This window comes from Octodon degus, unplaced genomic scaffold (genome assembly GCF_000260255.1).
Source record: "Octodon degus isolate 3935 unplaced genomic scaffold, OctDeg1.0 scaffold00102, whole genome shotgun sequence".
Taxonomy (NCBI): Eukaryota; Metazoa; Chordata; class Mammalia; order Rodentia; family Octodontidae; genus Octodon; species Octodon degus.
The window spans coordinates 7,963,067-7,976,965 of record NW_004524678.1 but is presented as its reverse complement, the minus strand read 5'-3'; the positions used below and the strand labels follow the sequence as shown (position 1 = coordinate 7,976,965).

General features: G+C 36.4%; 1 protein-coding gene across 2 annotated transcripts in view; it reads right to left on the bottom strand.

Moving 5' to 3' along the window:
• Positions 1-13,899, bottom strand: part of Mdga2 (MAM domain containing glycosylphosphatidylinositol anchor 2) — an 883,696-nt gene that overhangs the window by 306,464 nt on the left and 563,333 nt on the right. For both annotated transcript variants that reach the window (XM_004638774.2, XM_004638776.2), the window contains exon 5: positions 12,298-12,430. In XM_004638774.2, the coding sequence (XP_004638831.1) occupies positions 12,298-12,430 (133 nt within the window). The remainder of the gene's footprint in view (positions 1-12,297; positions 12,431-13,899) is intronic.

The following is a 13,899-nucleotide window of genomic DNA, read 5'->3' as shown; positions in this document are numbered from 1 at the left end:
TTACATATAAAATTATTTTCTTTTTTCAATACTTAATAGCTGTATGACTTAGTTTTCCTGGTTAGTTCTCTGGCAGTTTAGATGCTAGCTCCATAGTACTGTTATTCAACACTGGATCTGTGTAGAAAACAGTGCTTTTCTAAACCTGCATTCATAGTTAGTGTTTAGCTGAAACACTCCACATTTCATGTGCAGATTGGTGCCTAGCCACTGAATTTTCAGGTTCTCTGAGATGTCAGGTCATATCATTGTACAGCTCACAGTGTTATAATTCCTTGTGGATGTTAAAGTGATTGCTTTTCTCTGCTGATTCCAAAGTGCTGGTTCCAGAAGACAGTTGTTATCAGATTGTGCTTAAATTTGAAATCAGAAGACAATATTCCAATAGGCAGGTCCTTTACGTAGAAAGTACTCCCAATCAAAAGAATTATAAAGGTAAAATAAGAGTTGCAGTATCCACCCCTGTCAGTAGATCCAATCCTAGAGAAACGTACTTAGAGCCCATCTTGCATTGCCTGTTTTTCTAAAACAGCTTTGTTCATCTATCTTATGTTGTGTCTGACTTTTCTTTCTTCACTCTGAAAATACATATTTTAATTTGCAGTGAATATTTAACAAGTTTTTTTATGGAATCCCTCACATATTGTTAAAGTCCAACCATGTAAATTTGCCGACTTTGAATATTTCAAACGTACAAACTTTTGAAGAAAATACAACAGACTGGCATTGCTGAAGCTGCTAAGCAGAGTGCTATCTGCCTCAACATGATTTACTTTGGGCGACTAAAGCTCATGCCTTTCTTTGGGCAGGCGATATGTCTTGCTCAAGATAACATCTGTCTCACATTGCTTCCCATGCAGAAACCTCAGGAGCAGCTTTGTACACCCGTCACATCTATGTAGGCCAGAAATCCTACTCCTGGGGTCAATTATTATACCTTAATTACTACATGTTTGTACCATGTGCTGTTTACATGATTTGTATGAAGGTGGCACATGTATGAAACACATCTTAATTCTTTTTATTATCATTTTTGCATTCCTAGAATCTTGATAATGCCCATTCTTTTCAAATAAAAAAAGCAGGAATTCAAAATTATGTGGAACAAATTCTTAATTCACAGTGGGTTTATCTGAAAGTGATACTGAAGGCTTTACTCCAGATTCACTAGACATTATGTGATTGGATAATCTGGTTAGCAAAATGCTCAAGTAGTGCAATTCAGCAGTGTAAAGGATTAATGTGAAACTAATGTAATGAGTCAATGCAAAACTAAATGTAAAAATTTACTTTGCTCAACTTTGTGTGACTGCTTCCTTGTAAGACCGCAAGGAGGCTCAGTGTACCATCGATAAATCATCAATAGACCGAGAGTTAGCAGAAGAGGCTTACAAAATAAATCAAAGTAAAGGTCAAAATGTTTCTAACTATACAAAACCAACTAAAAAGCGTTGCTATGGTAAGCAAGACCACTGTACACTGATGTGCATTAAACAAGAATTAGACAGTGCCAGGTTCGTACTCTTTTATGCTTAAAATGCCACAAAAGGGAAAACTAAAGGGGACAACAAAGCCGGGAGGCTGTGCCCAAGCTCCCAGGAAAAAATGTACACTGAGTAATGGTCATGCTGTCCCTCAAGGTACTGTTCTATGTTAAATGACAATTTTTTTTGCCAAACAGGATGCAGTTTTTATCTTTAAAACCTCTGTACTTCTAAAACTCTCTCGCAGTTTGTCCTCTCCTGTGTAAGTATGGTCAAGCGATCCCGGGCCTGGTAAGAAAGGTTCATAAAATTGAATAATTGGATTTTGGTCTGGTTTCTGTGTTGAGAACCCCTAACAAGCAACTACACAACTGGATATGCAGTACCTATTTTCAGGCAGTGCTTATGCCACTGAGCTATCTCCTCAGCCCTGCAGTACTTATTATAGCAATAAAGGAGCAAGAAAGGGCCAGCCAGACAGTTCAGCAGACTAAAGCGCCTGCTTAGGTAGACACAGGGGCCGGGGGTTCAATCTCTGGTGAGCCACGCTGGCCCCGCTCCCGGGGAGCACTGAGCTGGCGATTGAGAGTGGGCGTGGTGATGCGTGCCTGTAATTCCAGTGCCTGGGAGGCTGAAAAACAGTATCATTATGAGTCTGATCTGTGTAGTGAGACCCTGAAGACCCCGTACTAAATACATTTTTTTAAAGCAGCATGGAGAATATGTCATTATCTAGAAAAATACATTGAAAGGTCTCCTTCAGAATGGACTTGAAGTCAGAAATTGAAGGAATGGTTAAAATCATTTTGATGCTTTAGAAAAAAATTGTCACAACATCAAATAAAAAATATATGTTGCCTTGCAGACTTACAATCAAAGAGTTCATATTAATGCACCTCTGATGTCCCACCTGTCCATCCATTACTTCTGAGCCTCCCAAACTTCTTTTATCATGGTAGTCCCTGGAGCAATGCACTGAATATAGAATCCTTCTAATGCAGACTTCTATGTGAACTGTTTTTCAAATTTAGTTAAAGACCTCAGAAAAACCAATGCGGATCTTTTACAGTATGTCTAGTTGGATCACATGCATTTCTAGCTCAGCAGTGACCACAGGGTTACATTAAGCTACACTGATAATCAATGATTAACACTCTACTTAAAAGATGTTTTGATGGCCACGGAGATAACTCAGTGGTTTAAGTGCTTGCCTAGGCAAGCCCAAGGACCTGGGTTCGATCCCTGGTACCACATGCTGCACCAGCACTGCCCCGGGGCAAACCAGCCACTAAGAATGGAGTATTGGTGTACACCTGTAATCCCAGTGCTGGGGAGGCTGAGACAGAAGGATCACCATGAGACTGAGCTGCATAGGGAGACCCTGTACCAAATACATAAAAATAAAAAATAATACGGATGCTTTGAAAATACCAATATGGTGGCATGAAGGCCTAACCAAAACCCACATTTTTTTAACCCACATATTTTAACATATCAGAATATTAGGGAGGAAAACACATATTTCTCTGATTTTTGGCACTACTCTAAATTATAAAATCTATTGTATCAATATTCTTTGGTAGAATAACAATTCCTCTCTCACGATAAAAAAATCATACAAAATTATATTTACCTGACACTGATTGGAAGGCCTGACTTGAAGAAACAGTAAAAATATATTTAGATCATATTATGGAAATAACTATAGCACATTACATAAAAACTGCACAAAATCCAGCAAAACTGATGTAAAAATCATACTCTACTATATTAATAATGTAATTCACATTTAATGATTATACAACTTTTTGTATTTGCTTATATTTAACTTCTGAAAAATAGTTTGAATTTAGCTATGATTATTTCTGTTGAGAAGTACTCATCAATAAAACCCATCATCGAGAGTTTCTACTACCTAAAACAATAAAAAAAAAAATGGAAGAGGATGGGCTAGATGAGATTTTAGAAAGCCCCACTGCTTGATTTACAAATGACACTTTAATTTGCCAACCACCATAAAAGAACCTACTACTTGTCACGCACTTTTAATGTACAATCTCATTCCGTGTGTACAGTATTAGTAATAAGCTAGAGTTCTGCAGGAAATTTGACACTCGAAATGTCTTAAAATGAAAGAGCTCAGCAGCCCAGCACACACCCACTCTGTCAGCACGAAGCCTCTTTCACAGGGACTGTCATTGCTGAAACCTTCAACATAGATTTAAGTGTCCAGTTTTAGCAGTGGTGGAACCACTGGTGGAATGTCTTTTCCACTCTTAGAAATATCTGATTGCTGTATTGAAAAGGAATATACAAGAGAAGAAAATAGTATTCAAAGAAAATTCCAGCTCAGTTTGTGGACTTCCCCGCCCTCAGTCCCCTTGCCCAGTGTTGTTTGTGCTGACCCTAGGCCTTTGTTTTAAATTTTATACTTTACTTTTCCTATCACTATGTCTGCAGGATGCAGTGACTGCACCTGCTGTGGGGAGTGTGATGTTTGTACAATTATTGGCAGCCAGGTTGTGCAATGGTTCTCTTAACTACATGCGTGAGTTCCAGAGGTCACCAGTTGGCTACTTTTTTTTCTACAATAGTAATGTCCTATGTATAATGAGACAACAGCACAACGAGCTGTTCACCTGAGACCCCTCCCCCCACTGAATCCAAGGCAAAATGGGATGGTTACTCATCTGAAAGGCAATTCTTTGACATAATTTATTTCTGGATATTGAGTGAACATGTAGCATAACTAGCAACACACACTTAGAGAAATCATTGTGTACCTGTCATCAGAGCCAGTAATCTATTAAATGAAATTTTTCAGTGAGTGATCCTGGATATATTCTAAACTGTGTGATACATGTGACAAGCTCAAAAGACATGAAGAAATTATAAACTGCAATTCTGTCAAATGAGTACGTACATAAAATGAAATAATTTTCAGAAGTTTCACCAGAAAAGTAAAATTTTGACTAGAATTAAGCCATCATTTAAAATTCATAATCTAGAGGCAGTTTATATTACAAATTACTTACACTTAGAATTATAAAAGTCCCATTAACTTATTTGAGGACATCATACTCTCTACCCACGGGGACAAATGTAAAACAAATACTTCGAGCTTGGTTAAGATTTTGTTATGAGTAATTTTATTTACGAGTATTATGCATACTATAGCATGTTAAAAATAAATACATGACTTCAAAACTGAGGTTTTAGTAAATATCTAGAAGCCCCATTTATCATAATTTTTGATATGGTCCAAAGCATCTGTGTTAGGTTGAGACACGGGCAGCAATTCAGTACTGTGCACAGTTTGAAGTAATTATCATCACGTTGCCTTTCAACAAAACATTTTCCTCCTGTGTTTTCAGCCATCTGTAGTTTCTGTGTTATGAAATCTTTCGGGACATTGATGAGTTTATAGGGAAGTATTTTACATAAATCTCATAGTCTCAAAATAAGCTTCATGGCCAGAAACCTAAAATGTTCATTGCTAGGACCACAAAATGCACGGATAGAAGGGATCCCCCACGGAATCCGGACGACTTATTACTATGGCAACAACGTCTTGGAAAACCTAGTCAGTGATGGCAGACGTTTGAGAGCTTTTGATGATGCAAACGCCATGCTGAGGCAGGCATGGCACAGGTTCGCCACCGGACCTCGGCTGCCCCGGGGTGCGGGGGACTCCCTCGGGGAGGTCAATGTTGAAACTCCACAATGGCCATGACCTTGTCCTGAATGACTCGGCCTTTATCATCCTTTGTTTTCGCCTTTCTGAAGTGACATCAGTGAGAATAACACCCATCCAAGTTTGATGACCTTAGCAGATGACACAATGCTTAGAAAAGAACATTTGGCAAATCGAAAAACAACTTGCACGTTTTCTCCACCTACTTAATAAACTGCTACCTTTTTGAAAAATGAGTATTTTATCTTTATGTTAGCTTCACAATCCGTAACAACTCACTTATCAATATACCTAAGATGTGCCCTAATATCCAAGGATTTTTGTGGGCAATATGAATATGATAAAAGTAGTACATTGATAATTAATCCATGATCATGAATTTATTTCAAGATCATTCATCAATGATTGAACAGAATATCCTACCAACATTCTGTGATTTCTTTTATCATCTCATCATGATAGTTGATCACATCAACTGTATTCTTTCTTTACAGTATCTGGCTTATCAACCCTATAGACACTCGGTACTGCATACATACTTTCTAAGTTTTACATGTCTATAATGTACTGTCTACAAAACCAAATAATGTACATTTTTTACTTGTTCCCATTTTTAAAGAGTTGAAATGAGGTTGGAGAAAGCCAATTAACATCCCTAAAATTCCAGGATCAAAATGTTATTCTTAAACTTTTGAATTTTAAAACTTACATAATTAAGTTATAGAAAATACCTTATTCTCAACAATATTCTAATAACAGCTGTTGTATTCCATTGGTATCCACTGGGGAGATGGCTCAGTAGTATAAGCGCTTGAATGGCAAACGCAAGGATCTGAGTTCAATCCCTGGTTCCGCCAAAAAACCATTGGTATCCACTGAAATAAATACTGCGGTCAGGATACATGAATTATCTGTGATAAAACAAATCTGCTAAAGTATTTATGTTTATAATATTATATTGCATTAAAAGTTGAAAAATCTGTAGGTTCTCTTTATATTTCATATGTTGACTTCACTATTAGAGCAAAAATGAAAATCAGGAAAAAATGTGCAAGTTTATTGATACATCTTGCATGTCTTTATTTTAATATTTTGACCAAGCTTTAAAAATTAATAGTGATACAATTACAAAAGTGGTATTTGTCTCTCAGTAACCTTTCATTGACCTTCCTGATTTAGCGTTGCTTTCTTCTTCTTACTTTTGTGGAATTAACACAACAGGGCCCTAAGTATCCCCCGTGGACTTCCTTTCTTTAGTTTTCCAAGGAAGGATCGATTCTTTTTGTTTCGTTTTTTGGTTTGTTTTTATGTGTGCATTTTGTTTTTGCTTTGCCTTAGCATAATATGAGTTTATATATGAAATTTTAAAGGAAAAAAACATCCTAAATGCAAAGACCAATTTCAGTAATTTGAAAGTGTTATTACGGACTGAATTCTATTCCCTCCCGCAATTCCTATGTCAAAGCCCTGGGCCCTAGTATGACTGTATTTGGGGACAGAGCCTTTAAGAAGGTAGACAAAGTTCAATGGCATGATAGAATGGCACCTTAATGCAAAGGGTTGATGTCCTTACTTGTAAAAGAAGGTTCACTAGAACTCCACCCCCTGTTTTCTCCCTCCATTCACACGTGGAAAGAAGGCCCTAGGAGAGCAGGCTGAGAAATCAGTAGTCTACAGTTCAGGAAGAGAGTCCTGCCAGAAGCCATCCCAGATAGCTCCTTGATCTTGCGCTTGTATCCTCTAGAACAGTGAGACTATTTCTGTTTAAGCCTCCCAGTTTCTGGTAATCTCTATGGCAACAGAATACTGCAGGCCGCCGTCAGGTTTGCTAGACTCACAATACTAGACAATACTTTCTTCTAAGCTGTAACAATTAGTGAACTAGGTACCTAGAGCCTAATAATGATTCCAACAGTTACTTAGATTTTATGGTGGTTATGCAAAGGCGGGGAGCTAAAAATCCATTCAGCCCAGGAAAACAGCGCAGGTTAACATCAGATGCAAGTGACAGCAAAACTCCCCCTGCTACTTCTTCTGTCTGTGAATGCCTCCTGCAAGGCTAGCATTTATGCATCCTGTTTCATACCCACTGCTACCAAAACTTTTATAACTAGAATAATATTTTATTTCTTATAACGCAAAGATAAGTGATATTCTTAAAACATAGAATTGCTATTAATAGATCCGAGTATACAAAACCTTGTATACTTGAGTTCACAGCAATTGATGGGCACTTATTTTATAAATCCTTGTGAATTCTATGAGATAATATTCACAGATGATAATTGAATTGCCTGGCATAGAAAAAAGAGGCACTAACCTTATCTTCTATGCTTTTTACTAAGTGTAGGTTGAGAGAGAGAAGAGGAAGTGGAGGAGGAAAGGAGGAAGAGGCAGTAGGGGAGGGAGAAAAAGTGAGGGAGGGAGAAGAAGGAGAAAAAAGAGAAGCAAAAGCAAAAGAGGGAAAGGAAGAGGAGGGGCGCAGCTTTCTATGAATTCTACAGTGAGTAATCCCTTTGTGATGACTTGCTCTTTAGATGTAAGGTACATTTAGGAAGACATCTTAATTAGATAATTTTTATAAATGCTAAGGTTGAGCAGGCGAAATCAAGGGACCTATATAATTAAGTAAAATTAGCCCCACCTGTCCTGTTTCTTTATATAATTCATCATGAATTCTCAAGTAGGTACAAATTGTTTTTCATCCTAATATAGGTAACCTACTTAATTCTTATTTGCCTTTAAAATCATGAGACATCAATCTATAAGTACTTGAAATACATTACAATAAATGGGATCCATTTTATCATAATTCTTATGTGCCCTCATGTTGGAAATACACATAACCTGAGAAATTTAAAATAATTCACCATCAGATACCTAATCATGATCACTTCCAAATACACATGTCTTTGTGTAGATTATAAGTTCACAATGCTATCATGATTATTTCAATAATCTGTGAGAAATATATGCATTAATAAAGAGCCAATGTGAATTTTTCTCTGATTGGAAGGAGGATAACTTCAATCCCTAGACCTTGCTGCAATGCTCTTTTAATTGGTCTCTGTGCATAACAAGAAATAAATAAACACATACTGTATGTCACTTTTTGAATTAAATAAACAGACATGATAAAGTTTAAGACCGTTAGAAAAACTATGACACTCTTGTGATAGGACACATTTTCAAAGCATGCTGAGCAATCACTGGGCCCCACAAATTATTGGACACTTTCTACAGCTGACATAAAATTATGAGCTGGGAAAAACATTGTTGGTCAATCTTCAGATGATTTCTAAAGTGATTCCTAAACATTGTTTTCCTAAAACCTGCTAGAATTGATTTTTCTTAACAAAAGTTCTTATCATAAAATATAAGAGGGTCATGAAACATAGTCTAGTCTGATAAGGACATTTTATTGTTATCCAAAACAAATACCTAACATATACATAGTCCCAGTCCATCTGTCAGAAAGCCTAATTCAGTTGGCACAAGATAGACCCAAAAAACTACCCCAGAGGGACATATTCCACTTCAGACTTTTAGGAGTTCTTACTCATAATAGTCACTGTCTAAATTTTAACATGCTAGGCACCTGGAGCATTGTATAAATCACGTCTCCAAACTAATTGGAAATTAAACATTTATTTGACCACAGAGATGCTGCAATGAAAGTTTGTTTAACCAAAGAGAATTAGTCAATTCTTTGATTTCAGTTATGAAAATCGTTTCAAAATCTGATACTATCATAAACATACTGGATTACAGAGGAGATTAAGAAAAATGTACAATGTTTGTACTATTATTTTCCCTAGAAACTTTGCAAACTGAGAGTTAAATCTTATTTATTTGGTACAGGTCTCAATACATAGCTCAGATTCAGTGATTCTCCTATATTCAGCCTCCCCAGTGCTGGGATTACAGGCATGTACTGGGGGCGGGGCCTGTGCAGCATGTGGTACCGGGGATTGAACCTAGTCCCTGCATTTGCCTAAGCATGTACTTAGTCCCCTAAGCTATCTCTGTGGCCCGTGAGAGTTAAATCTATGGTCATCTTACCTATCTCACATAGAAGTGATTTGTATAGAGCCCACAATCTCTCATAGATGTTGGCAACAGTGACTTACACTCCTCTTCTTGTGTCAGAAGAGCAGTAAGCTAATCTCTGTGCTCTTATGTTGTCATTTTTACAGAGCTACTTGCACAGAGGTGCTCTATGCTTAATTTATTCCTGGTGTACTCAGAGAGCAATTTTGATGTTAGCTATCAGAAATGCACAAACCCTTCCAACTATCAGCACATCCAGATGGTGCAAGGGCAGAAGCAATCTCAGCGCACACAGGTGAAGTGTCCGCCACTCCAGGTGCTTGACTGCAGTCATTAAGGAGCCAAAGAGGCAGGAAATCATACATTCCAAACACATGCTTTAATACAACCCAATATTCCCTTTGTGATGGAAATCAGTGTAAGATTTCCGTGAGATAATTTATAAAGGAGGATAATAGTTTTCACTCGTTTACTCAATCTAGAGATATACTTCAGGTAGAAAGCTAAGCCGTGCAAGAAAAACCTGGGAGCTAAAATTAAACCCTGACATTTCTAACAGTCCTTTGCCCACTTGAGGAATGGCAGTCGAGACTGTTTACTGAGCTGACACTTGCTAAAAATCATCTAAGATTTATAATCACCTGACTGCTTCAACCCACTTTGGGAACTCTGAAAACTTTCATAATACTCTTCCTCATTCAGCTTTGAAGTAAGAGGTCCTTATTTATTGCTACAAAGACACTGGCTTAACTTTTGAGCTTATTTTTCTCTACATATGAAAACTCAAGAGCTGTCAGTCTTCATTTTAACATAACCCTTCAAACATTAGGACAACCTTGCCCCTACCTGTTATGAGCTGTGAGATCTGGGGAAATAAGAAAGCCTTACATTTTTTGCAGCACAAAAATGTTAAACATAAATTCATTGCACTTCATAGTCATTAAACAATTTTTATCTATTGATATAATTCATTCTCAAAACAACTGTGAAAACAGTTTGTTCACCATAGGCTGTTTTGTTATGTGTCAGATAACAGGAAAAAGCACAATAAAGAGTGACCTGTAGTTATAAATATAAATTGAGATAATATATCTGAAAACCTTAAAAAATTAATTCAGCATTGCTCAAGCAAAAGGTTGCAACGTAACAATAATTCTACTGTTCTACTTTTTTCATTCTATTGCAATGCATTTACCCATTGCATAGGACCTATTCAATTTTATTTTTAATTTTTCTCCCCAGTTCTCAAAAATATATTGGCACAAACAAAAATAAAAGTTGTTATTTATTTTTTATGTATTTGTATTTTAATTATTCATTTTTAAAAATATGTATTTATTACGGGGTCTACAGGATCTCACTACAAAGATCGGACTCTTAGTGACTCTTTTGCTTTTAGCCTCTCAAATGCTGGGATTATAGGTGTGTGCCACCACCCAGCCTCACTGGCCCTCTCAGCACACCCTGCAAGGCCCAGCAGGCATGGCACACACAGGATCAAACCCAGTCCCTTTGCCAGCCTGAGCAGGCACTTCAGTCCACTGAGCTATCTGGTCAGCTCCCCAAAATAAAATTATTTATAATAATTCACAATATATTTCATGTCAAGGACAAGATAACTACAGTCAATTGTTATATGGTGATATCTTATTTTTCTTTCTCAATAACTCCTTTCCTTTCTCAAAAATGTTATGAGATGATTAAGATATGAGTCTTATGTCCACTAAAATTTTATATTTTCCTTTATTCTGCAACATAATTTCGGTCAAATATTTTCTGCTCTCAACAATGAAGTTTACTTTTCCCCCACATTTTTCTTATAGTTCCTTCTGATGAGTTTTATCTGATGCTTTGTGTAGTTTAAAGTAATTTTTCGTCTTAGCCAGTGTTTTTCTACCTATTATTTCTGACTCAAGTGAGGGGCCCAAAAAATTTCAGATGAATAAATGAACAAATGGAAAAATAGATTACCATTTCCGAATTTTAGGAACTCAATGGAACACATGTGAGCATATTTGTTTTATTTTTTGAAAATTGCCAATAAAACCAAAGATTGATTCTTCTCAACAAACAAGATGGCTGATGTTGCTGGTTAACTCTTTGTTGGAAGAAGTCATAAACTCTGTTCTGCTTACTTGGTGTGTGTCACTCCATAATGCTTTCCTACAACTTTTTGAGTCTAATAACAAATAAGGTGCACACGAGTACAACGACTTCCTAAGCAAAACCCAAGAGCTCACAGGGGTCGGAGCCAGGAGCGAGGCCTGCACACCACAAAGTGGGCTTCAATCATCTTTATTTTATTTGGTACTGGATATTGAGCACACAACCTTGTGCTTGCCAGGTAGGCACCGTGCCTGCTGCTGAACTATGTCCCCAACCCCTTTATTTTGATATTATTATATAAAAGTAAAAATGGATCATTCCCACAGAATATTGGAATTTTTAAAACCAGTTGAAATACTAATTCATTATGAAATCATTTCTTTACTTGCAATCATACACAACACGGTTCCTTTATGTGCTCTCTTTACTCTCAGTAATTTCTTCTTCATCTCTTTGCAAATAATCTGAGGTCTGTATTACTGACCACAAACATTCGAAGTGTAATCTTAATCATTTTATAAAATTTCTGACTCACTTTTACAAAAATACTTCCCTAAAAGCACCAATCCAATTACTTTTCTTGATTTAAAACCCAGTAAGGGAAAGGATCTTAAATGGCTTTGGAATCACAAAACACTTTTAACAACTTAGAACATGAATTCGAATGTCAAGAATCTAATATTCTCCAAGATGTCCTTTGCTCATGACACAGGTTTAATTGCCACCTCTGCGGATACATTTGAAGAAACAACCATTTGTGTCTGCTCTGTTCACGAACACATTATATAAATAAATTGTACATACTTGTTCAACATACATTGAAGATATTTTGGATTTCTCTGAGAAAAAGATAGGCACTTCTTCCTGCCTATGCTATAGAAATAATTTTGTCTAGAAGAAGGTTAAAGAGTTCTTTCAAAAATTAAAGCCATAGACATATAACTACTAGGGATAGCTCCATACCTGTTTTATTGGAAAGCCTAAACGACATCATCTTATCAGGAATATTACATACATTCCTTACGGAAGCGATGCAGCTATAATTAGCATAGTCCTGAGGTCGAAGATTCTTCAGTTTTAGGATCTTTGTTTCACCCTGAAAAATGCAGAAAAAGTCATTAGAATAAAAGCTGATTGTCAACACGATGAGTCAACAAGCCATAGCACTATATTTTCATAAATCCTACTAATAGCACAGTATGACAGATTGCCTTTTTAAAGCGCATGCTCCAAATTTAAAAAGAAACATTCCATTTAAAAATAATACTGCAATGTGCCTAGAGGTAAAATCTAACATTCATAAAATTTTCTTTGCAAAATATATTCCTAGGAGAGAAAAATCTATTTCTGGCGGTAGTTATGCAAATTATTATGCAAAGATCAGAACAGTGCACTTAATAATCGAGTTTATTCAACAAACACTGCAATCTATGCAGACTTCGCCATGAAACATTTATGAAAGAGGATGCTGAAGAACAGCCAATAAGTGAAATACTGTTCAGAGCACAAAATTAATGAAGTAAGTCTAATGACAGATAATTAAATTTATAGGCACAAATATTTTGCTTATACAGAGCAGTGGTAGGTGACAGATTAAAAATGAATGAAAGAAATATGTTTGCTTCTATATTATTCTCACTCTTTTATATTTGTCTATCATCACTGTTAATCAGAGTTCCAAGGTTAGGTCTGCCTGATAAATCTCCCCAGTTATAAATGTAGGCATTTTAGGAAAGCATCCTGAAATGTTTTATAATGTGATAGACCAAGACAGCATAAAATACTGGACTGAAATTGTTCAAAGGTTAGACAGAATAAACAAACAATGATAAAAGGAAAACCCTCCTGCTTGAGTAAAGTCATGTGCCCTGGCATCTCTGCCACTTTATTATTATGTTTTCCCAAAGCAATTCCTCTCGTGAGTAACTTACTTGCAGCGATGGCAAAAAAAGACCTCGATGACTTCCCGTTTTGCAACAGTTGTCAGCAAAATACTGATTTTTCCTAGATAGCATCTGTGTGAGACATTATGATTCTTTTTCTACTTTACTTGGCCAAGAGTAGCCAAGTCCTAAAAATTGCTGTAGTTCCATATGCTACAAAGAAGAACTGGAATACATAGCAACTTAATATATAAACACACTGCTGGCCTTATGCAAGACAGTTTGCCTAGATTTAGGCAGAGATCTCCTTGTGTGTCTAGGGTACATGGCCTTATGACCAAAATCCTCTCTGGCCACTTTCAAAATTCAGTTTTTAATCGATCATGGCTTTAGCATTGTCCAGAGTAGAATATCAGTGATGTTCAGTTTTATTACTCACATTATGAAATGACTAGCACTATCAGGCTAATTAATGTAGCCATCAGCTCATATATTGTAGCTACATTTTCTTTCTCATTGTAAAAATGGGAAATACAACCATACTGCCTCCTTGTCAAACACAGGAATGATAAGCTTTCAGAAAGATTTTGTCTTTTGCTCTATACAAATATACACAGAAAGCGGTGATTTTAGAATATGTTTAAAATATGTTCTTTTATGTTAGAGATTTTTTTTTTTTTTT